Source organism: Bos indicus x Bos taurus, chromosome 6 (genome assembly GCF_003369695.1).
Source record: "Bos indicus x Bos taurus breed Angus x Brahman F1 hybrid chromosome 6, Bos_hybrid_MaternalHap_v2.0, whole genome shotgun sequence".
NCBI lineage: Eukaryota > Metazoa > Chordata > Mammalia > Artiodactyla > Bovidae > Bos > Bos indicus x Bos taurus.
The window spans coordinates 90,599,113-90,621,507 of record NC_040081.1 but is presented as its reverse complement, the minus strand read 5'-3'; the positions used below and the strand labels follow the sequence as shown (position 1 = coordinate 90,621,507).

Here is a 22,395-nt window from a genome sequence, read left to right as displayed (position 1 = left end):
CCGCACCCGGGTCTCCTGCACATGCGCATGGAGCAGCGCAGCTTCAAAGGGGGCGGGGCTGTAGCTTAGGCGTCCTTCGTTTTTTTCCCTTTGGCTCTTCAACTGAGCACATTTTTGTTTGTTTTTTAGTTTTTTTGTTGGAGTTGATTTACAATGTTGTCTTAGCTTCTGCTGCATAGCAGAGTGAATCAGTTACACATATACATATATGCACACACTCTTAGCTTCTTTTCCCTATACATTTTTACAGAATACTGAGTAGAGTTCCCTGTGCTATGCAGTAGGTCCTTATTAGTTATCCATTTTATATATAGCAGTGTGTATATGTTAATCCCAGCCTCCTAATTTATCCTTCCTTCTACCCTTTTCCCCTTTGGTAACCATAAGATCATTTTCTTCATGTTACGCTATTCCTGTTTTGTGAATAAGTTAATTTGTGCCATCTTTTAAGACTCCATATATAAGCGATATCATATGATGGTTGCCTTTCTCTGACTTACTTCACTTGGTATGACAATCTCTAGGCCCATCCATGTTACTGCAGATGGTGTTATTTCATTCTTTTTTTTTTTTTTTAATGGCTGAGGATATTCTATTGTAAATATATACCACATCTTCTTTATCTATTCATCTGTTGGTGGCCATTTAAGTTGCTTCCATGTCCTGATTATTGTGAACAGTGCTGCTATTAACATTGGGGTGCATGTATCTTTTCCAATTACAGTTTTAATAGAAATAATAGTTCATATTACTAGCAGCTTACTAGTACCAGTCACTGTTGTAAGTGTAATACATGTAAAGAATTAACTGATTTCATTTTCAAAACAAGGCTGAAACAGAAAGTAAAGACTCAGGTAATAGGAAAGTTCATACCTTGGTAATGATTCTCATTACTCTTAAAACTAAGAGTTAATTTTAAGCAGAGTTAGTTTTAAACCCTGACCACAAAGTTCCCAATGTTTCATAAAAATGTCTGAGCTAACCTGCTCCTTTCCGTGAATGAGGTAGAATGACCAGCGGTGCAGCTGACAAAAGCATTTTGTGCATCACAAGGATAGTTTTCACAATCATATGCTGCAAAAACAGCCTTGTTAGATAGACAACCAGGGGCCTCTTTTTATAATTGTGGAAACCAAGGCTCAGAGAAGGAATAGGATTTTTTATAAAATCTTTATCTGAGCAAATTCCTGCTAGAATTTAGGGTCTTTTCATATCTGTACTGTGATGTTTCTTGGGCTTCCATTCTTTAGTTTCTGTTGAGAAACTTGGTAACCCCTTTCTCTTGATTAAAAAAAATTTTTTTTTTTTTCTGAGTAATGTGCTGACTTTCACTCCCTTGTCCATGTGGTTTGGAAGTTCCCTTTGGGCTAATCCTCCCTTTCCTTGTCTGTTGAGGTCATGGCTCGCAAGACTGGCCATACATCAAAATGATCTGGAGAATCATTAAAAGCATCTATCCCAGAGCCCACATACTAGGGCCCCAGAATCGGTATTTTTTAATGGGCTGCATATGATTCTCATGAAGATGGTGCCTGCACGATTGGGAATGACTGTTCTGGGGAGCACACACCCCAGCGCGGAGATTAGACCTCTCCTGCAGACTCACTGGGGGTAGTCCTGATGCAGCAGGTGCCTGATCAGCCCATGGTTCTGTGGTTCAAGGCACACATCAGTAACCTTCTGCTTTCTCAAGAAGTTGGTGTCAGAACCCACAGAAGGATTCTATTTTGCAACAAACTTCTGGCTTTAGTCCTTTTCCTCTTGCCTCTTCTGTGTTCCCAGGTGTGAACTAAAATGGTAGCCTCCAGGACTGTCCTCCAGTGTTTTGAATTCCTCAGGGGAACATGTTGGCTAGTGGGATGAGTGAGGGTTCTGGAGTCAGAGGAATCTGGGTTTGAATCCTATTCTGTTCGTTAGCAAATTGGCCCTGTTGCTGAAGGAGGGTTCCGGACAGCAGTTTTCTCATCTGTAAAATGGGACTGATTATAACTTCCTTGGAAGGCTGTGTGAAGGTGAGAGATAAATGTATGCCCAACACTCAGGACAGTGTCTGGCCCTTATTGTCTTCAACAGATCTTTAAAAATACATTTTAAAGGTCAGCATCCTTTAAAGAAGAAAATCGTGTCTTTGTGAAACTGTGTAGCAATAGAGAACAAAACTCTGTGTGTCACGAGAGAGACGTCTGAGCCATAGACTCAGACTTCAATTACTTGCCATTAGGTAGTTCAGACGGTAAAGAATCTGCCTGCAATGCCAGAGACTCAGGTTTTTTCCCTAAGTCGGGAAGATCCCCTGGAAAAGGGAATGGCAACCCACTCCAGTATTCTTGCCTGGGAAATCCTGTGGACAGAGGAAGCTGGTGGGCTACAGTCCATGGGGTTGCAAAGAGTCAGACACAACTGAGCAGCTAACACACAGGCTAATTTTTCCCCAAATATATTTTCCTGGCAGGAGTGACTGGGTCCCACTCTTCTTTTCAAGAGCAAAACCTAGAATAGGTTTCCTTTAATAATTTGTTCTTTATTTATTTCTTAAAAGGAGTAGAAAATATTTTTAAAAAAAGAAAGAAAGAAAAGAAAACTAGTGTCTTCCTGTGGGCAGGCGTGGATCTAGTCAGAGGCTGGGCTGATGGCAGGACCAGGCAGAGTCTTAAAAAAATTCTGCATAGGGAATTCCCTGGTGGTAGAGTGGGTTAGGACTCCATGCTTTCACTGCTGAGGGTGCAGGTTCAACCCCTGGTTGGGGAACTAAGATCCCACGAGACACAGCCTCCTCACCCCACCCAAAAAAGTATTCTGTATCAACACATGCAAGAGAACAAAGCCTATCTTGGGTAAAACAAAAACAGAAAAGCAAGCAGGTGAGGAGGGCAGTGGGGAAAATCCACTTACGGATAGAGAATCACAGGTGAAACAAATGCTTGAAGATGAGCCGACCCTCATTCCTTCCAAAGAAATCCCAGGGCTGATGTCCTTTAGAATGGACTGGTTGGATCTCCTTGCAGTCCAAGGGACTCTCAAGAGTCTTCTCCAACACCACAGTTCAAAAGCATCAATTCTTCGGCGCTCAGCCTTCTTCACAGTCCAACTCTCACATCCATACGTGACCACAGGAAAAACCATAGCCTTGACTAGACGACCCTTTGTTGGCAAAGTAATGTCTCTGCTTTTGAAGTTGAAAAATAATAATTCAGCTAGTAGTAGTGTTACTCAGTCGTATCCGACTCTCTGCCACCCTGTGGACTAAGCCTGTCAGGATCCTCTGTCCATGAAAATTTCCAGGCAAGAATACTAGAGTGGGTTGCCATTCCCTTCTCTAGGAGATCTTTCTGGCCCAGGGGTCAAACCCAGGTCTCCTGCATTGAAGGCAGATTCTTGGTATAAAATAGGGGTAAATGACATGTCAGAAATTGAAGTATAAATCCCAAGCTAGGACTTTTAGCCTGACCCTGTCCTCCACTCAAGTTTTCTGTATCCAGCTTTCCACCCCTCACTGAGAAACCAGATTTGTGGTCAGGAACTGTATATTCAGCTTAGACTTGAAAGAACCACATCACTCATTTCTGTTTTCCTCACACTGCAGGCGCACCTATTATTATGTCTTTCCCACACTTCTACCAGGCAGATGAAAAGTTTGTCTCTGCCATTGGAGGCATGCATCCAAATAAGGAATATCATGAGACGTTTGTGGACATCAATCCCGTGAGTACACACGTCTTCCTGGTTAAAAAGCAGACATTTTATTCTGTCTACATGGTGTTCACCAGTTTAGCCCTGAGCACTCTTGAGAAATATATTGTCTTCCTTTCATTTATATATTCAAGTGGAGGGAACTTGGCTCAGTGCAATGTGATGCATAGTCTCATGACCCGGCCATTAGAACGCTAAGCTCTATGAAGCTAATATGCAGAAAAAAACAGCAAATCCCCTTTAACACAAAAGCAACAATGAAAGTTCCATCATTGGAAACCACTGGAATCAGACAAGGTAATCCGGATCTTCTTCTGTTGCAAAAAGAGTGGCCTGAACATATATATGCGTTTCTCCCACTGCACCACAGATCAGCAGGGTGAAGATATTCCTCTGCTTACTTGCTGCCAGGAATGTTTTAGTTGAAATTTAAATATATATATATATAAGCTTTAGTCGCTTTTGGCAAAACACTTTATACAGGTGTTTTTGAGAGTTATTATATGCCAACATTAATTTAAAGGGCATCAGATATACATACACTGTAATCCCATGTTCACAGAGGAGAAAAACTAAAAACCATGTTAAAAGGATGTGAGTATCATTTCATAGCATGAGAGCCTCTCACTGTAGGGACTGAACGCAATATCGTCTTTCTTGGGATTCTGAACACATGCATGGAACAGTCACCCAAGAGCAAACACATTCTTTGAGCACAGCAATTTACGGGCATTTCGCTCATAACTACTCATTGCATTTACATTTGAGAAATTGGTGCCCTTATCTTCTTATGAGGGCTTCCCAGCTGGCTCAGTGGTAAAGAATCCACCTGCCAGTGAAGGAGATGAGGGTTAGATCCCTGGGTTGGGAAGATTCCCTGGAAGAGGAAATGGCAACCCATTCCAGTATTCTTGCCTGGACAATCCCCATGGACAGGGGAGACCGGCAGGCTGCAGTCCATGGGGTCACAAAGAGTTGGACACAACTGAGCTACTGAGCACACACAGCACATCTTATGAATAAGATCTGGTGTGGTTTTCTCCCTTTTCTCTCTTAACCATCAGTCAGTTCCTTTTCAGCAACCAAACTGTTTGCGGGTGCTTGTCACCAGGGCAAGGCACAGCCCCACACCCTTGGTGCAAAGGTGGAGTGGCCATGGGGGGATGATGCTGCATTTGCCCTCTGGGCTCTGTGGGGTGGGCCTGGCTGTGCATGGGCACCATTCTCTGGCTGTGACCACATCCTCCTCTTAGTGGTCTGACCCTCTGCCTGCATACCCAGGCCCAACAGTCCAGTTCAGTCCAGTCGCTCAATCGTATCCAACTCTTTATGACCCCATGGACTGTAGCACACCAGGCCTCCCTGTCCATCACCAGCTCCCAGAGCTTGCTCAAACTCATGTCCATCGAGTTGGTGATGCCATCCAACCATCTCATCCTCTGTTGTCCCCTTCTCCTCCTGCCTTCACTCTTTACCAGCATCAGGGTCTTTTCCAAGGAGTCAGTTCTTCACATCAGGTGGCCAAAGTATTAGAGCTTCAACTTCAGCATCAGTCCTTCCAATGAATATTCAGGACTGATTTCCTTTAGGATTGACTAGTTGGATCTCCTTGCAGTCCAAGGGACTCTCAAGAGTCTTCTCCAACACCACAGTTCAAAAGCATCAATTCTTCTGTGCTAGCTTTCTTTATAGTCCAACTCTCACATCCATACATGACTACTGGAAAAACCATGGCTTTGACTATACAGGACTTTTGTTGGCAAAGTAACGTCTCTGCTTTTTAATATGCTGTCTAGGTTGATTGTAGCTTTTCTTCCAAGGAGCAAGCATGTTTTAATTTCAGGGCTGCAGTCACCATCTGTGGTGAGTTTGGAGCCTGAGACCCGACAGGGTATCTGTTAAATCTCCTTCCTGCCCAGGTCCTCTAGTGCTTTGCTATTCAAAGTGACAGCATCCTGGGCTTCCCACGTGGCTCTGTGGTAAAGAAGCTGCCTGCTAATGTAGGAGATGTGGGTTCCATGCCTGGGTCAGGAAGATCCCATGTGCTGTGTAGCAACTAGGCCCATGTGCCACAACTATTGAGCCTGTGCTCTACAGCCCGAGGGTTGCAGCCACTGAACCGTATGCACTCTGGAGCCCATGCTCCACAACAAGAGAAGCCAGTACAATGAGAAGCCCATGCACTGCAGCTAGAGAGTAGCCCCAGTTTGCTGCAACTTGAGAAAGTCTATGCAGCAATGAAGACCCAGCACAATCAGAAATAAGTAAATAAAAAAAAAATTATTTTTAAAAACCCCAAAGTGACAACATCCTGCCCAATCTCAAGCCCCAACCCAGACCTACCAAATCAGAATCTGCATTTTAACAAGGTCCCCAAGAATTCACATGCGTAGTAAGTGTGAGAAATATTGGTCTCCCGGGCTCCTAACCCAACCCCCAGTTCTCATTCTGTCTTGGGGAACAGTTGTCCCTTGTTCCACTCTGCCTAGCAAGCATGGCAGTGGCTGCCCTGTTTATCAGAACTGCACAGAAATGGTGTTCTATTGAACAAAACTCTGTATGTGGTTTTAATAAATCCTAATGTTTTCTTTCTGCTTTTCTGATTTGCAGTTGACTGGAATTATCCTAAGAGCAGCCAAGAGGTTCCAAATCAATGTTTATGTCAGAAAATTAGATGACTTCATGTAAGTTTTGCTTCTTTCTGCAGAGGCAAAGGGTGGTTTTGCTACATTGACTTTCTGGTGGGGTTGCTGTCGGGAGGGGTACAGCGCACTTCTGAGTCTGTTCACCCTTGTCCTTCAGGGATGAGGCACAGTCAGCATTTTCATGGGCTGCCTTGGTCTTAGAATTTACTTATTTAAGCAAACATGTATAGAATTCTTTCCATGAATCAGCCATTGTTCTAAGTTCTTAACATACTTATCTATTCCTTACAATAACCCTGTGGGGCTTCCCTGGTAGCTCAGACAGTAAAGAATGAAGATCCCCTGGAGAAGGGAATGTCTACCCACTCCAGTATTCTTGCCTGGATAATCCCATGGACAGAGGAGCCTGGCCATGGGGTCGCAGAGTCGGGCACAACTGAGTGACTAACTTCAGTTCACTTCATCCCCATTTTACAGATAAGAAAACTGAGGCACAGAGAGGTTTAATAACCTGCTAGAACTAGAACTCACACAGCTAGTAAAGCCACAGAGGCTGTTCTTACCCATCCACTAAGCATTTCCCATGGGCTTCCCTGGTAGCTCAGCTGGTAAAAAATCTACCTGCAACACAGGAGACCCTGGTTTGATTCCTGGGTTAGGAAGATCCTCTGGAAAAGGGATAGGCTACCCACTCCAGTATTCATGGGCTTCCCTGGTGGCTCAGGGAAGGCTAGATATGGTATATCTACCTATTATATAGATAACATATAGATAAGGTAAAGAATCCACCTGCAATGCAGGAGACCTGGGTTCCATCCCTGGGTTGGGAAGATCCCCTGGAGGAGGGCATGGCAACCCACTCCAGTATTCTCACCTAGAGAATCCCTATGGACAGAGGTGCCTGGAGGGCTATGGTCCATGGGGTCACAGTCAGACATGACTGATTGACTAAGCACAGCACACAGCAAACATTTCCCACACCATGACTCTGGTTCCCTTCCTCCCTTCCTTTCTTTCCACTGCTCCCACCCAGGGCCAGCCATGAGCTTTCCTGTGGGTGATTTAAAACTCTATGGAGTTCAGTGTCCCCACACACCATCTAAAAACCACTACTTATTCAGGATTCCTGAGTAAAACTCCTGCTGAGACTTTTCAGTGGACACTGAGAAAATGCTAATTATGATTTAATGGCAAATGAAAAAACTGGATCCAAAACTGTAGTATATATCTATAATATCATATTTATCCATTTTTTCTGTCTGCCTGTCAATCAGACTTGGTTAGTTTCCCCCATCGAATTTGCCAGATTTAAGCCCAGGTGTTTTGCATCTTTTTAGGAAGCAAGTGTGGTTTGTAAGAATGTACTTTGTATGTGTATTTCTGAGGGAATATAATCTAGAGCCTTAGAATCAAAATGGAACTGCAGTCCTGGCTCCAGCACTTCTTCGTGGTGGTTCTGGGCAGCTTACTCTGAGCCATAATTTCCTTGTCTTAAACCTGGGGCAGTAATACCTCTGCATGTGAGAATTAAGATGTGTTCCCAAGATGCCCAGTGCAGAGCTGGTGCTTAGTACGTGCTCACTAGCTGATTGCTCCAGGCTCTTGGAAAGACAATACTTAGTCCAGTTCAGTTCAGTTGCTCAGTTGTGTTTGACTCTTTGTGACCACATGAATTGCATCATGCCAGGCCTCCCTCTCCATCACCAACTCCCGGAGTTCACTCAAACTCACGTCCATCGAGTCAGTGATGCCATCCAGCCATCTCATCCTCTGTCGTCCCCTTCTCCTCCTGCCCCCAATCCCTCCCAGCATCAGAGTCTCTTCCAATGAGTCAACTCTTTGCATGACATGGCCAAAGTACTGGAGTTTCTGGTTATAAAACATTCTGAGGAATGATAGCGTTGTTCTGCTGGAGCCTCCCCTCCCATAACTCTTGGGAGTATAGTTTTCATTTTGATGAATTTGCTTTCAGCATCTTGTGCTTTGGTAAAGACACTTTCCATAAATGTGCAGCACTTCAAATTGCTACAATGTTTGTGATCTAACTGCTGATTGTTATGTGTTTGCAAAGGTAAGAAGGCTGCATAAATTCTGGGTAATTTAATTTTCATGCTGGAATTTTCATATACACTTATCTCATCAGGCCAGTGTGCCATCATAATGAGGATGTCTATAAAATAATCTTTTTTGTTGTTTTTATAGTGAAACAGGAAACATTCAAACCCTGGTTTTCCCAGTGATGTATATCAATGAGGTAAGTCCTGGGAGGGAGCCATGGGTATATTTCTCCTATGGAAGCTTGGGGACCTTCCATTATGGTGTCTGTGATTGTAGCTATGTGTAATTTTAGATGTGAGAAAGGGCAAAGGTGATTTTTTAAAAACCTGTTTGTCCTCAGAAAATTTCTGTTTATATGTTTACATGAATCTGTCTGTGAGATTTGAAAATGACAGAAAGAAACTTGCCTTGTCAAGAACATTATATGGGTGAAGCTCCTTTCTGGAAGCTGGTTGTGTAAGAACCAAAATGTAAAAGTGATCAGTTTACCATTCATTACTTGAAAAATAGAGTGAAAAAGAGCGTGAGCTGGTTGAGAAATGATTAAATAAAATGGGATACTTGCCCACTGATTGCAGTGATATGTGGTTGCCTTATCCTTCATCACAGCATAGAAGTCTCTTCTACTTTGTGATAAACAAGCATACATCATGAATTATAGGAAACAGATCCTGTCTTGGTTCAAACAAAAGGAGTTTCTCTGAAGAAATTTCTTTGACAGTGCACCCAGAGAAATACTATCCCCAATTGTTAGGCATAAATTGAAGTTTTGTAAATAAAGCATATTCTGAAGGCTCAGAAAACACCTACCCACCATGTAAAGCACCTGTGATAACTTCGTCTCCGAATCACATATCACACGTACTGTAGGGATGTCTCCTCAACTTCCGTTCTCTCTTTCACCCAGTTTTGAGAGAAAAGTTGCAGGATTTTCCTCCTCAAATTCTTGACTGGACTGGCTTCCAGTGTTAACAGTAACATTTTTTAAAGTTTTGTGATTTTTCTGTCTTCCATAAAAATATTTTTTCTTTGCAGAAGATTTAGTAACGGAGCTTAGCAAGAAGAGACAAATTAACAATGATTTCTCACAAAACCTGAGCCAGACTGATAAACTGTTTTCAACTTGCTTTATTTTCCTCAACAATGTGTTATAGAAATTGTTCTCCAAAACAGCTTTGTAAAAATAATTTGATATTCTGCATTTTGTAAAAATAACACATGCTCTTTCTGGAACTCTTGAGAAATTAAAAATAACAATAAAAATGAACTGCTTAATAAGCAAGCCCATCCCTCAGAGAAAAATGCACGTGACATCTGCTTACATTTGCCTCAGTATTTTTCTGGTTTTGATATTACAAACTGGAGACCATACAGTAGATTGAGCTTGATATCCTTTTTTTTCCCACTTAGCATTGTATTGGTAGCCACACTGATAAACTTTTGAAGGGTTTGTGATTACAATTCTAAGACAAGGCTTTTATTGTTTCATAGGAAAAATTCAGGCAATATTTACCATTTAGAGGACCTATTTGCTGTTCCTCCTGGGTCATCACTGTTATTGTTTGTGGGGAGCGCCTTGGAAGTAGGGCTTTGTGAGAGTGTGGAAGGGCCCTGGTCTGTCCAGTTGGAGCATATCTGAAGTCCCCTCCACCTGAACCTTCACTCTGACTTTTTGCCAAAGACTGGATTGCGTCCAGGGAGTGATGGAGTGAAACCTCGTGCTTTTGCTCCCTCCCAGAAAGAACTTTACTTTTCTTTAGAAAAGTAAAACGTTAGACCCGGGAGCAACCTTGGAGACTGCTCTCTCACCCCTTTTTTTCCAGAGGAGACTCTGATGGGCCTTCACCTGCAAACTGAGCCTAAATTAAGCCTAAACTCCCAGTTGTTGCTAATAATTGTTATAGTATTAAGCTCTTCAGATACCTCAGCCATGACAATTTAAGGTGATAATACCTTTGCCTTTCATCCAGACAGTGTTATTCTAAAACAATTCCTTATTTATCAATACCCTGTGCAATTCTGGTTAGCCTGAAGACTTCTCCGAACACTCTCTGTTGAGATCTCTGGTCCCGATAAATAATAGCTAACTAAGAGAGAAATGATGGCTTTCCACATGCCATTTGTTGGGAGTATTTCATTCATTTATTCATCTAATCAACTGACATTAATTGAGCACCTACTGTGTATGGGGTTCAATACCCAGCTTTTAGTTGACTGAAATAAAAGTCTTCAGGAATACTTCACAGTCAAGAGGAGACAAATAGGTAAATAGACAGTTACAATGCAGAAGTGAAGACAGTGATGGAAGATTTTAGAATGTGAGATGGCAGCTCAGAAAAGGGGCCTTGAACGAGGCCTGATGTGGCCAGAGAAGACTTCTGAAAGGAAGTTATGCTGAGCTGGACTTTGAAGGATGAGCTGGAGTCTGATACAAAAGAAAAGCTGGTATCGTCCCAATATTTCCCCCTCCTTTATCAGGAGGAGGAAATACTTCCTGGTATTATCTGAATATTTTCTCCCTCCTTTCCCCCACCAATTTAGAGTAAAACATGGCTCAGGAGAAAAGAGGAGACATTAATGACTAAGTGCACCCCTCTGGCTATTCTAACTTATAAATGGATTTTCAGTATCTCTGGTTTGCTGACAGGAGGACATACCCAAATTGTGTTTAATGATTTGGAAGAAAGATAGCGCAAAAAGCTTTACCCCCTGGATATTTATTAGTAATCAAGGGAATACTATTTTCTTGCTCCTCTCCACAGAGTGTTCTCATTGATAAAGAGACTGCAAGTCGACTGAAGTCTGTGATTAACACTACACTGATTGTCACCAACATACCCTATATTATCATGGCGCTGGGTGTGTTCTTTGGTCTGATCTTCACCTGGCTCGCATGCAGAGGACAGGGATCCACAGATGAGGTGAGCAGTGGCTGGAGGAATGTCTGCCTTACTGGATTATGTTCCCTGAGGACTTCAGCTGTGCTTCATTGAAGGGGTGTCAGTGGGCTCATTAGGGTGGACTCTGAGGTTTGATGCTGGGCACAGTGATTTCATGGTTGTGTTACTTAGGCTGAGCTGAGCCAAAGGAGAGGCAAGGGAAGTGTGTCAAAGATGGAGAGGTGATAGAAAAATACTGTTCAGTGTTTCAGACTCTCTTGTTGGGACTAGAACCCCTAGGAGTAAGGATTATGTCTTTGAAAAGAAGAATATATAACAGCTGAGCACCCAGACTTTGGTGTCAGAGTGTCCAGGTTCAAATTCCAGTTTTGACTCTTAATAGCTATGTGATCCTAGAAATCATGCCTTAGTTTCTCCATCTGTAAAATGGGATAACTGAGCCTCACTTAGGAATTTTTTGTGAGGACTTGATGATACTTTAAACATAAACTGGGCACTTGGCCCAGTGTAAACATTTAGTAAGAGCTCAATAATTATTAGTTATAGGACAAAACAGCTCCATGATTACAGAGCAAGGCAGCCAGGGATCTGCTTGGAAAGAATCCCTAGTGTATCAGGAGATACCTACCACTGAGTCGTTACTGCACAATAAATGGTGGGCACAGGGGAGTGGTTCCTTTTCTGGAGGGATGGGAACATCCCCAAATGGATGGGATAAACAGTCAGTTTGGCTTCCCTAAGTGACCAACGGGCCAACCCAGGGGTCTAAATATCTTCAATGAGCCTTTCTTAAATTCCCACCAGCTTTCCAGTTGGCAACAAAGGCTTTTTCCCCTTCTCTCTTCACCACCTCCATTAAGTGTCTGAGGCAAATATGAAGGAGGAAATGAAACAGGCTGAAACCATCTAAGTCATGTTAGCTCAGATTTCCCTGTCTTCTGCATGTTTCCAGTATGCCTCTCGACCCATGCCCATCACATTAGCATGAATTAGGGGTGAGGCAGCAATCTTTTCATTTCTATCTATGGATCTTAACTGCTACTGCTAAGTCACTTCAGTCGTGTCCGACTTTGTGTGACCCCATAGATGGCAGCCCACCTGGCTCTGCCGTCCCCGGGACTCTCCAGGCAAGAACACTGGAGTGGGTTGCCATTTCCTTCTCCAAGGCATGAAAGGGAAAAGTGAAAGGGAAGTCGCTCAGTCATGTCTGACTCTTAGCGACCCCATGGACTGCAGCCCACCAGGCTCCTCTGTCCATGGGATTTTCCAGGCAAGAGCACTGGAGTGGGGTGCCATTGCCTTCTCCGATGGATCTTAAAGTCACTGTAAAATGGATCTTACTGCCACAGACACAGATGAAAGCCCACGTAAATGTCATGAGTGCTCCTACAGTTAACCAGCTTCACATATTCAACAAGCAAATAATTACTGCACCCACCACCTCCAAGACATTGTTCTCTGATGGGCTTCCACTTGAAGGAGGCAAATTAAATAATGTGTGATGAGGATTATGTTTCACATTGACACAGGGACGGGTACTGCTCCAGTGTCAGGGTGAGGGTGTTAGAGTAGGCCTCCTGGAGAGGATTAGAGCTGAAAGTTAAAGAAGGAACAGGAGGAAGCAGGCCAAGAAGGGGTGAGCGGGACGACATCCTTCCTAGCTGTTCTCCTCTTTCCACCTTCCTCCATCCCCTCCCACACCTTTCGTATCTGGGGAGAAGCTGGTGACGTGACCGCCTAACCCCACTGTCCTCTCTCTTCTGGTCTCAGGGAACTGCAGATGAAAGAGCGCCCCTCATACGAACCTAGTCAGACCGTGAGCCGTGTTTGGGGAAGGAAGCATGCGCACTGTTGTGACCTGGGCCACGATGACATGGGGCAACCGTCTGTGTCCTCACGGGCTTTGTCGCCTGGTGAGACAGGAGGAGGGCACCCCGTGCCGGCGTGTGACGAGCACCTTCCAGCAGAGGTTCAGGAACAGGCTGACCTAGTTGGCCGTTAGGATCCTGTGGTCCCTGACAGATTGTTTTGTTTTTCGTGTGTCTAGCAAGTATTTAATAAACGCTTGTAATTTTTTGTTATTGTTGGGTGCTGGTAGCTCCAGAATTTTGTGACCACTGTCGTGGTTATAATGTCTTTGCATCACTTGTTAATGCTACTTGGTCTAACCTTATTCAGTACTCTTCATTCACCAGACTTTGTGCTCAGAATACATAAATATTACTTATGTTGTATTCCTCCATTCATTTCATTCACCAAACAGAAGTAAATAAGAGTTCGGAATGCAGGGTAAAATGGTAAGCATCATTCAGTAGTATTCAAATGCATTTAATTTCCTCTTTTGAAAAAGTACATATTGCCTTTCTTGCGAATCTTCATTTCATAATTCCTCCAGGATAATAATTCAGTCTTTTGACCAACTTTCACCCAGGATAGGAATAAGTGGGGAAGGGGTTGTTGGGTGGTCCCCATGAGTTGATAGTGACAAGCACCTGAGGATTTTTGACTTGTACTTTTGTGAATTGAAAGAATGCATAAATAATGTTGATGAGGACAAGTACAGATATTTCATGTAGAATAGAGTGCTAGTTACGACTTTTGTGGGTAGTTTGTTTCTTTTTTTTATAGTCAGAATGATCTTGATGTGGAAAGGTGTTTCTGGGAAAATGTAATCAGTAACTGATTTTTCCCCCCGAACCACCCTTACCAAAATGACTGTATTAACTACAATACTACTGAGTGATTATTTGTAAAATTATTTATCAATATAGGAAATCCATCTATCCACAACCTAACTTACACTTAAATTTCAGGAAGTCTTACTGCACTAAATACACATTTCTTCTGGGGCAGTCTTCTTGGTAACTCTGAAATTGTTTTTGAGTTGTTCTCACCTCAGATTCAGTTCCTTCTGATGTTTTGTGGCTCACTATCACTCACTGAGTAGAGAAAAATGTGCCCTGCGGTTCCTGTGACAATCATTTTGCTGACAGAGTGATGGTGTTTTAAAATATTGCACAGGAAGTACTTTTAAGAAAGGTTGCTTGGTGTCAAAAGCAGAGCCACCTGTCTGCAGAAGACCTCTTGACTCTCAATGTAACCTGAGTCAGGATTGAAAACCATCCATTGTCACAGAATTCAAGCATATTTAAGGGCAGTTTCTCTAATTCTTAATGCTCACCATTCATTTTGGATTGAGAAACTTGTACAGTTAATCTGGCAGACCGCACAGAGAACTTCTCAACAATTGAATCATTCTGCAGGATTTTTTTTTGTTTAAAATGGGATTTCAGTGTAAGCAAATGAGGGAAAAAAGCCACAGATTTCACAAATATAGCTTCTGATCCCTGTATGGAGGCAATAAATCATTTCCTTGCCCCAATTTTCCTACTCTCTACACTAAAGCAATATGTAATGTTTCCCTTTTTTGAAGGAGCAATTCATTAAACTCTCAGTTTCTCTATAAATTAAGATAGAACCTATAGATACCCCAAATCACCAAAATGTGAGATGCTAAATTGAAGTTATTTTGTCTTTAGTAATGCCAAGTATCTAGATGTTTTAATTCATCAACATTTAACTAAATAATTTGTACATCTTATTGTTATGCACCCACTTATTCACACAAATAAAACTGATAAGTCAGTGCATACCCATTGATTCATTCTATTATCAAGATATAATCATCTGAGATGACATTTTTAAATAGTATGATAACAGTTAAAGATGTACACATTTTGACTGAATCCCACACAGCCAGAGACCCCAAAACATATTATTTTCATATGATTCTTAATAGTTACTTGGCTTAAAAAAAAATCACATTTGATATTTTCCTCCTAAAAAATCTGTGGCAAACCCATACGCTGCAGTTAAGATTACAGATTGGTTAAGAACGAATGTACCTATTTGGTTTTCGGTTGAAGATAACAAACGGTTCCTCATGATCATTTTTGTGGAGCTGTTATCCTAGACAGGCTCCCAAAATCTTTGTGACTGTCACAATCAAAGAATACCATGTCCTGTACTATGATGCCCAATTTACAGAGAAACCCAACAGAGAGAGGTTACCTCCCTTCTCTCGAGAAAAACTGGGAGTTGAACACAGGACAGGAAATGGGCTTTGCCACTTTCCACTCCAGGCTTATCCCACTAGACTTTATCTAGAAAGATCACTAATGGTCAAGCAGGGCAGGTACTACACAACTAACTTCTATTGGGGTTTTTACTTAAGAGAGACTAATTCTTTATTTTAGTTGCTTGAAATGAGAGTTCTGTAAAAGGTGACCTCCATCCTCGGCCCTCTGGGCACTATCACTGGGATTAATTACTTGTGACTATTAAAGAGAATGCTGCCCAGAATGTTCTTCCTGTAGTTTATACTGCTGGTTCCTTTCATGTGATTCTTGACATGTGTATTTCTACCCTTAATGCAATGGAATATTTCACTAATAAAAAACTTTCTATGAAATTGCACTGGAAACTGTATGTTATGTCATCAGGTGTTCAGTGGTCTATGGAGTTTCATTTGAAAGGTGCTCTTCGCCTGTGGATGGAATCAGGCTTGAGTCATACCCCTTAGGCCACCTCCAATTTGAGCTCAAACTGTGGTGGACAGTTATAGGCAGCCTGCCAAGCCTCACTTCAAGTAGGTCCCATGTTGTACTTTTTTGCCTCAAGTCTTTCTCCAGAGCCCTGGAAGCCCCTCAGGAGCATGGGGGTTAATACTCCCAATTACTCATGCTCTGGGGCTTCCCAGGTGGCTCAGTGGTAAAGAATCCGCCTGCCAATGCAGGAGATGCAAGAGACGCAGGGTTTGATCCCTGGGTCGGGAAGATCCCCTGGAGAAGGAAATGGCAACCCATTCCAGTATTCTTGCCTGGAGAATCCCATGGACAGAGGAGCCTGATGAACTAAGTCCTTGGCATCGCAAAGAGTTGGACAGGACTTAGTGACTGAACAGCAACAACTGATGCTCAATCAGAGTGGGCAGGAGTCAACTGGTAAGGGCTCCAGTTCTCAGAGGGCCAGTTCGCAGGCTCACTCTACTTGGTTCCTCAGCTAGGGTTGCCGGGACCAGAAACTGCTCCTGTTTATCACTCCTTCATCCCCGGCCTCGCCTGATCCCTGCACAGCTGCTTCCAACCAAATAATCTACCTGTTTTAACATCCCTATTCAGGTCTGTTTCCAGGTAAACATAAACTGAAATGCAGACAAATCCACCCCGAGGGTTCAGCAAGGTCAGAGAGCTGTTGGAGAAATACTAGACCTTGTGTCTGCAGACATTTGGACTGAAGTTATTAGCCCCAAAGTTTAGATTCTCTTTAAAACCTTTACCACGCCAATAATAGTGCAACTTACTTCTGAAGTCACAGCCAATCCAGACCAATCATATTTAGCTCAGTGTTACAAACATCTTTATATTATTAAGGATACTTGAGAACCTCAGTGTATGTGCTTCCTGCTGCTGCTGCTGCTAAGTCACTTCCGTCGTGTCCAACTCTGTGTGACCCCATAGATGGCAGCCCACCAGGCTCCCCCATCCCTGGGGTTCTCCAGGCAAGAACACTGGAGTGGGTTGCCATTTCCTTCTCCAATGCATGAAAGTGAAAAGTGAAAGTGAAGTCGCTCAGTTGTGTCTGACCCTCAGAGACCCCATGGACTGCAGCCTTCCAGGCTCCTCCGTCCATGGGATTTTCCAGGCAGGAGTACTGGAGTGGGGTGCCATTGCCTTCTCCGATGTGCTTCCTAGGGACCCCCAAAGCTGATTTCAACTGGCTTAAGTCATAGGAGAAGTTGTGGGATCATAAATGTAAACTTTCAATGAAGTTTCAAGATGTTCTGGGAACCTGACTTGGAGCTGAGGGAAGGCTTGACTAAGGAAGCAACATTTGACTGAGACTGAAGAACAGGCAAAGCAAAGCATTGCAGACAAAGGTAACTGGATGCGCGGGAGCAGGAAGGAACATGTTACATGTGACTGAGATAACATTTGTCTAGAATTCAGAGGAAGAATAGTGGGAGATTAGGCTGGAAAGAAAGGCAGCCTTATTGTGCCATGTTAAAGATTTTGTTACATATTGGATGATTCTACTTGCAAGTGGTACTTAAAATAGATTCATAGAGACAAAGAGTAGAAAGAGTGGTTACTGGGGGCTGAGAGAGCGGGGTTATTGTGTACCCCAGTTGTGTCCAACTCTTTGTGACCCCACTGACTGTAGTTCAGCAGGCTGCTCTGTCCTTGAGATTACTCAGGCAAGAAAACTGGCGTGGGTTGCTGTTTTCTCCTCTAAGCGATCTTTCCAACTCAGGGCTCAAACTCGCAACTCGAGTCGGCGGGTGGATTCTTTACCACTAGCACCACTATTTCTGAGGCCAACAGGAAGCCATTCAAGGGTTGTGAACTGGGCTGTTGGCCAGTGCAGGACAGGGAGAAGAATGGGATATGTGACAGGTTTGTTTAGGAAAAACTCACTCTAGCTGCGGGGTGAATAAAGTGGAAGAGTCAACCTGGATACAGGGAGGTCAGTTACGAGGCTGTTGTGATAGGTGGTTTCTTTGGGGTCCCCACTGACGTTTAAGATGGAATTTGTCTAGGTATCATGAACCAGCTGGCAGGGTGAATTCCGCAAAGCTGCAGAGCATGGGTTAAGTAATGGGTTTAATATGGAAAAAAAAATTATAGAAAAAGGAAAGCACAGACCCTCCATCTTCCTGTTATCCCATGGAGAGGCAAGCTGAGGGTCAGAGCTCTGTTTGGTCTCAGTGCAGAGAGCGTATTCACCTTTTTATAGGACGAGCATGAAAAAGTAGTCTTGTCGATGAGGAATACACAAGCAAGTGAAAACAGGCAGTTTGGACTTGGGCTGCCCATGGAATGTTACAATCTCCACTGCTGGGGTGAAGAAGACACCAGTTACACGGGACCTATCATTGGGTACAGCCTTTCCCCTCCCCTAGGAGAAGGGGGAACCCCAGTCACAGCTTGTTCATTCATCAGGCAACCGAGAATGAACAGCCAAGGTCACAGTCCAACAGTCCTGCTCATTGCACAGCAAGGCTACTGCAGTAGTCTAGGCAGGAACTGGAAAACATTGTTTTTTCTGTAAAAAGCCACTTAGAAAATAGGCTTTGCAAGCCTCTTTGTTACAACTACTCACCTCTGTTCTTGGAGCATGAAAGCAGTCATAGGCAACACGTAAGTGAATGCATATGTCTGTCACCCAAAGAAACTGTTTACAAAAATAGCAGCCCACATTTGGCCCCTGGGCTGTCATTTGCTGATCCCGGGTCTGGGCAAGAGGTTACAGAAATTTGAATCAGGGAGATGGCAGTGGAAATGAAGTATTTTTGAAATATTTGAAAGATAAAATATATAGGTTGTTGTTCAGTTGTTAAGTCGTGTCCGACTCTTTGCCACCAAAATAATGGGACTTGGAGATAAAAATGGGAAAGGCAAGGGAGAGAAACACATCAAGGAAACCATTCACTCACTCCACAGTACTGAATAAGAGCCTGTCATGTGGATGGGCACTCTGTTAGCATTAGGAACACCACCAGGAAACAAAGCAAAGTTTTCTGTCCTCATGGTGCTAAAATTAAGACCATACGTGCTATGTCACTTCAGTCCTGACTCTGTGCGACCCCATAGACTGTAGCCTGCCAGGCTCTCTGTCTATGGGATTCTCCAGGGAAGAATACTAGAGTGGGTTGCCAGGCTCTCCTCTAGGGCATCTTCCCAAGCCAGGGATGGAACCTGTATCTCTTGTCTCCTGCATTGGCAGATGGATTCTTTGGTGGTGGTAACTGCTAAGAATATTAAAATAGCCAGCGACAGGAGTGGAATCAGGGGAGGCTTCGTATTGAAGAAATGCTCGTCCATTCTTTTCCATCTGAAATTGTTCTTTCTATCCATAATTTTTGTGATTTGGCTCAGCTGGTTCTCTCTCTCGAGCTCTGCTCTGGTCATATTACTGGTGCTCAGCTGTAACCTCTTCTCACTTGATCCTCTCTCCCTGACAATCCCATTGGCTCCCAGGCTTCAATAACAACATAAACCTCATGGACCTCTGTTTAACCTCAGTCCCACATATCCAAGCACCTGCTGGATATCCTCAACCAGCTTGTGCTCAAATCCAGTAAGTAAAGCAAGGAACTCACTTTTCTTTTCCTTATCTTCCTCCCAAGTTCCAATGTCATCACAGTGTAGCTGGCTGTACAAGCCAGGAACCAGGGACTCTTGATAGACTCCTGCTTGCCTGCCTCTCCACACCCATCAAACATTAAGCCTACCTGCTCTTCAGTCTCCATTCCTGTTGTCCTCATCCATATACCAGTGTTCTCACTGAGACTCCTGGAATGACCACTTTTAGAATTACTTACTCACTTACATTTTCGAAACCCGTAATGGGTTTTATACTGCAAAGTTTTCCTCCACCCCATCTCCTTGCCACCCAGTTCATCTTCTCAGAAAACCAAAGTTATTCATTTTTAAAAACGTTAACTTTCCAGGTATATTTTATACAAATATGTGTAATTACATATTCTAGCCCTCTTTTTTTCCCCACCGAAATTGTAGCATACCATATTCAAGGTGTTGTTTATGTAATTTATCTTTGAGATCTTTCTTTTCAGTACACAGAGCTTTACTGTTCCTATTGCATCGCTGAACAGTATTCCTTTGTATGAATGCAACTATTTAGGCAAAACAGTTTCCAATCATGTGTTATTATAAACAGTGTTGTAACAGATAACCTGTATTCCATTAATTTTGCCAAACAATTTACAAAATAAATTCCTGGAAGTAGCATTGCTAGGTCCAAAGACAATTTTAATAGACAAATGGCTTTTTTGTTGGTTTTACTTGTATTAAAGTTACAAAAGCACATAGATTTAAGAATCACATAATTCTACAAAGTGTCCACCAAGAATTCTTTTCTCCCTCTACTCTCTTTTTCTAATTTAAATTTATTTTTAAGTGGAGGATAACTGCTTTACAATGTTGTGGTTTCTGCCATACATCAACATAAATCAGTCATAAGTACCGCTATGTTCCCTCCCTATTGAACTTTCCTTCCACCCTACCTACCAAGAATTCTACAAAAACAAAACAAAACAAAACAAACAAAAAAACCCCACCAAAACCTAAATTCCCAAAGGCACTTCTTTCTCCCTTTTTCTCCCCCCGCCCCACCCCCACTATTACCCCATAACTTTAAGTGACTTGGTGCTTGGTGAATGTTCCATTGACTCTCCAAGGGCGTCCTCGGGTAGCTCAAATGGTAAAGAATCTGCCTGCAATGCCGCAGAAGTGGGTCCGATCCCTGGGTCGGGAATCCCCTGGAGAAGGGCATGGCAACTCACTCCAGCTTCTTGCCTGGAGAATTCCACGAGGAGCCTACCGGGCTACAGTCCATGGGGTCGCAGAGTCGGATGCGACTTTCACATTGACTTTCCACTACGGAGGAGGATTTAGCTTTCTTTCCTACCCTGTCTTCATTAGACACTGGCATTCAGCCTGCTTGCACATCTTTCCCAAGGGGGCCTCCCAAAAGCCGTTTTTAAAGGCTCTCGGGCGGCAGGTCACAGCAAGCTTCCCGGTATCTCACTTAGGCTGTGAAGCTCCACGCCGGGTGAAGCCACAAGGCTCCCGGAAGCTAGCCGGGCCGGGGGCGTTCCCTCTCCACCCTCCAGCCGCTACGCCTTTCCAGCGTTCCGGCCTCTACGGCTAGGCCAGAAAAGAGGCGGAACTCCCTGGTCTGGAGGCGGTTTCTTCGCCGGATTGAAAAGCGGAGTGCACCGAGTGTCGCGGGAGCAGCACCTTGGTCCCCTGCTCCCGCGACATGGCCTTCAACTTTGGTACTCCGTCTGGCACTTCAGGTACCGCTGCAGCCACCGCGGCTCCCGCGGGTGAGTGACTGCCCCGGATCTTCTCCCGGCGAGGAGGGAGGTCTTCGGTCCGGCCGTTCCGTCCGAGACTCTTCGGCTTGGGGATCCTGGGGTCTTCTGCCCGCGCGGAGACTTTGGGGGCTTCGGAAAAGGGCGGGCGGCAGCCGAGCGGGCGACGGCGGCTCCTGAGGAGGCCACGGGAGGAATGGGGGCCCAACCCCGGTGCTCGCGCGCGCGGGTGGGGCCCCGCAGGCCCCTCTCCTCCTAGGGTTCGTTTCCCGCCATCCGGGAGTCGGGCTCGGAGAGACCCGAGGAGGCTTCTCTCACTCTGTGCCAGAGACCCGTCCTCCCTCCCCTCCCCGCCGCAGCCTCCGGGACTTGGGCGAACTCGTCGAGGGTTTCCCGCTGCTGGGTTCGGCGAGGATCCGGCTGGGGAGCCTGAGGCGCTGCCCTGCGGCTCCCTTGGCCCTGGCCCTTTAGCTTCTCGCTGCGGGACTGCAGACTCCTGCCCCTTCCTCCTGTCCCCGCCTCCTAGGCTTTCTTAACTCATGTTGGAGCAAAGTCAGGGTTTGTCTTTGTTCACTTCTATGAAACCTCCTGCAGACTCTTCTAATCCTTATCTTGCTTTCTTTTTCTTTTTTCTTCCCTCTCTCCCCTTTTAAAATTGTTTGTTTCTTTGCCTGCACGCCTATCAGGATTTGGTGGGCTTGAGACTGCCAACTCCACCGCCAGTGGGTTTAATTTTGGGGGTTTCGGATTAACTGCTAATCCTGCAGTGAACTTTAATATTGGGAATTTCGGTGTTTCTACCACCTCGGCGACTCCGTTCAATTTTGGTAACAGTCTGGCAAGTGCAGGTAGATATGCGGGTCGTCTGTGTAACGAATGTTGGGAGCTGGAGTCCAAGAATATTTTGTGGTTCCAGAGTTTGAGAAAGAACAGAGACTTGTTTAATAAGGAAAGGAAAATCATTTCCTAACGTCGAATCAAAAACATTTGTATTAGGTTTTGACTCTTAAAAGATTTGGTTTGGGGAAGTCTTGCAAGTTATTATATAATATTCCTTTGTTAAATTTGCATTTGAGTAGAATATACCTTCCGAGTGATATGAAATTGGAGTGGATTTTTATTTTGAGTGGAATACGTCTTCCAAATTATTAAATATCTCTTCAAAATATAAGTTCAACAGTCAGGCCCGTTTTCCTGGAATTCT

The 22,395-nt window shown here is 44.0% G+C and overlaps 2 protein-coding genes across 2 annotated transcripts in view; both read left to right on the top strand.

The window, feature by feature from the left end:
* The window catches only part of SCARB2 (scavenger receptor class B member 2), an 81,656-nt gene extending 65,887 nt beyond the window's left edge, over positions 1-15,769 (top strand). Inside the window, exons 8-12 of the mRNA XM_027544792.1 lie at positions 3,584-3,702; positions 6,301-6,374; positions 8,538-8,589; positions 11,156-11,314; positions 13,064-15,769. Of these exons, the coding sequence (XP_027400593.1) occupies positions 3,584-3,702; positions 6,301-6,374; positions 8,538-8,589; positions 11,156-11,314; positions 13,064-13,102 (443 nt within the window). The 3' untranslated portion in view covers positions 13,103-15,769. The remainder of the gene's footprint in view (positions 1-3,583; positions 3,703-6,300; positions 6,375-8,537; positions 8,590-11,155; positions 11,315-13,063) is intronic.
* A 5,096-nt stretch (positions 15,770-20,865) lies between these two features.
* The window catches only part of NUP54 (nucleoporin 54), a 33,032-nt gene continuing 31,502 nt past the window's right edge, over positions 20,866-22,395 (top strand). Inside the window, exon 1 of the mRNA XM_027544791.1 lies at positions 20,866-21,203. Within this exon, the coding sequence (XP_027400592.1) occupies positions 21,137-21,203 (67 nt within the window). The 5' untranslated portion in view covers positions 20,866-21,136. The remainder of the gene's footprint in view (positions 21,204-22,395) is intronic.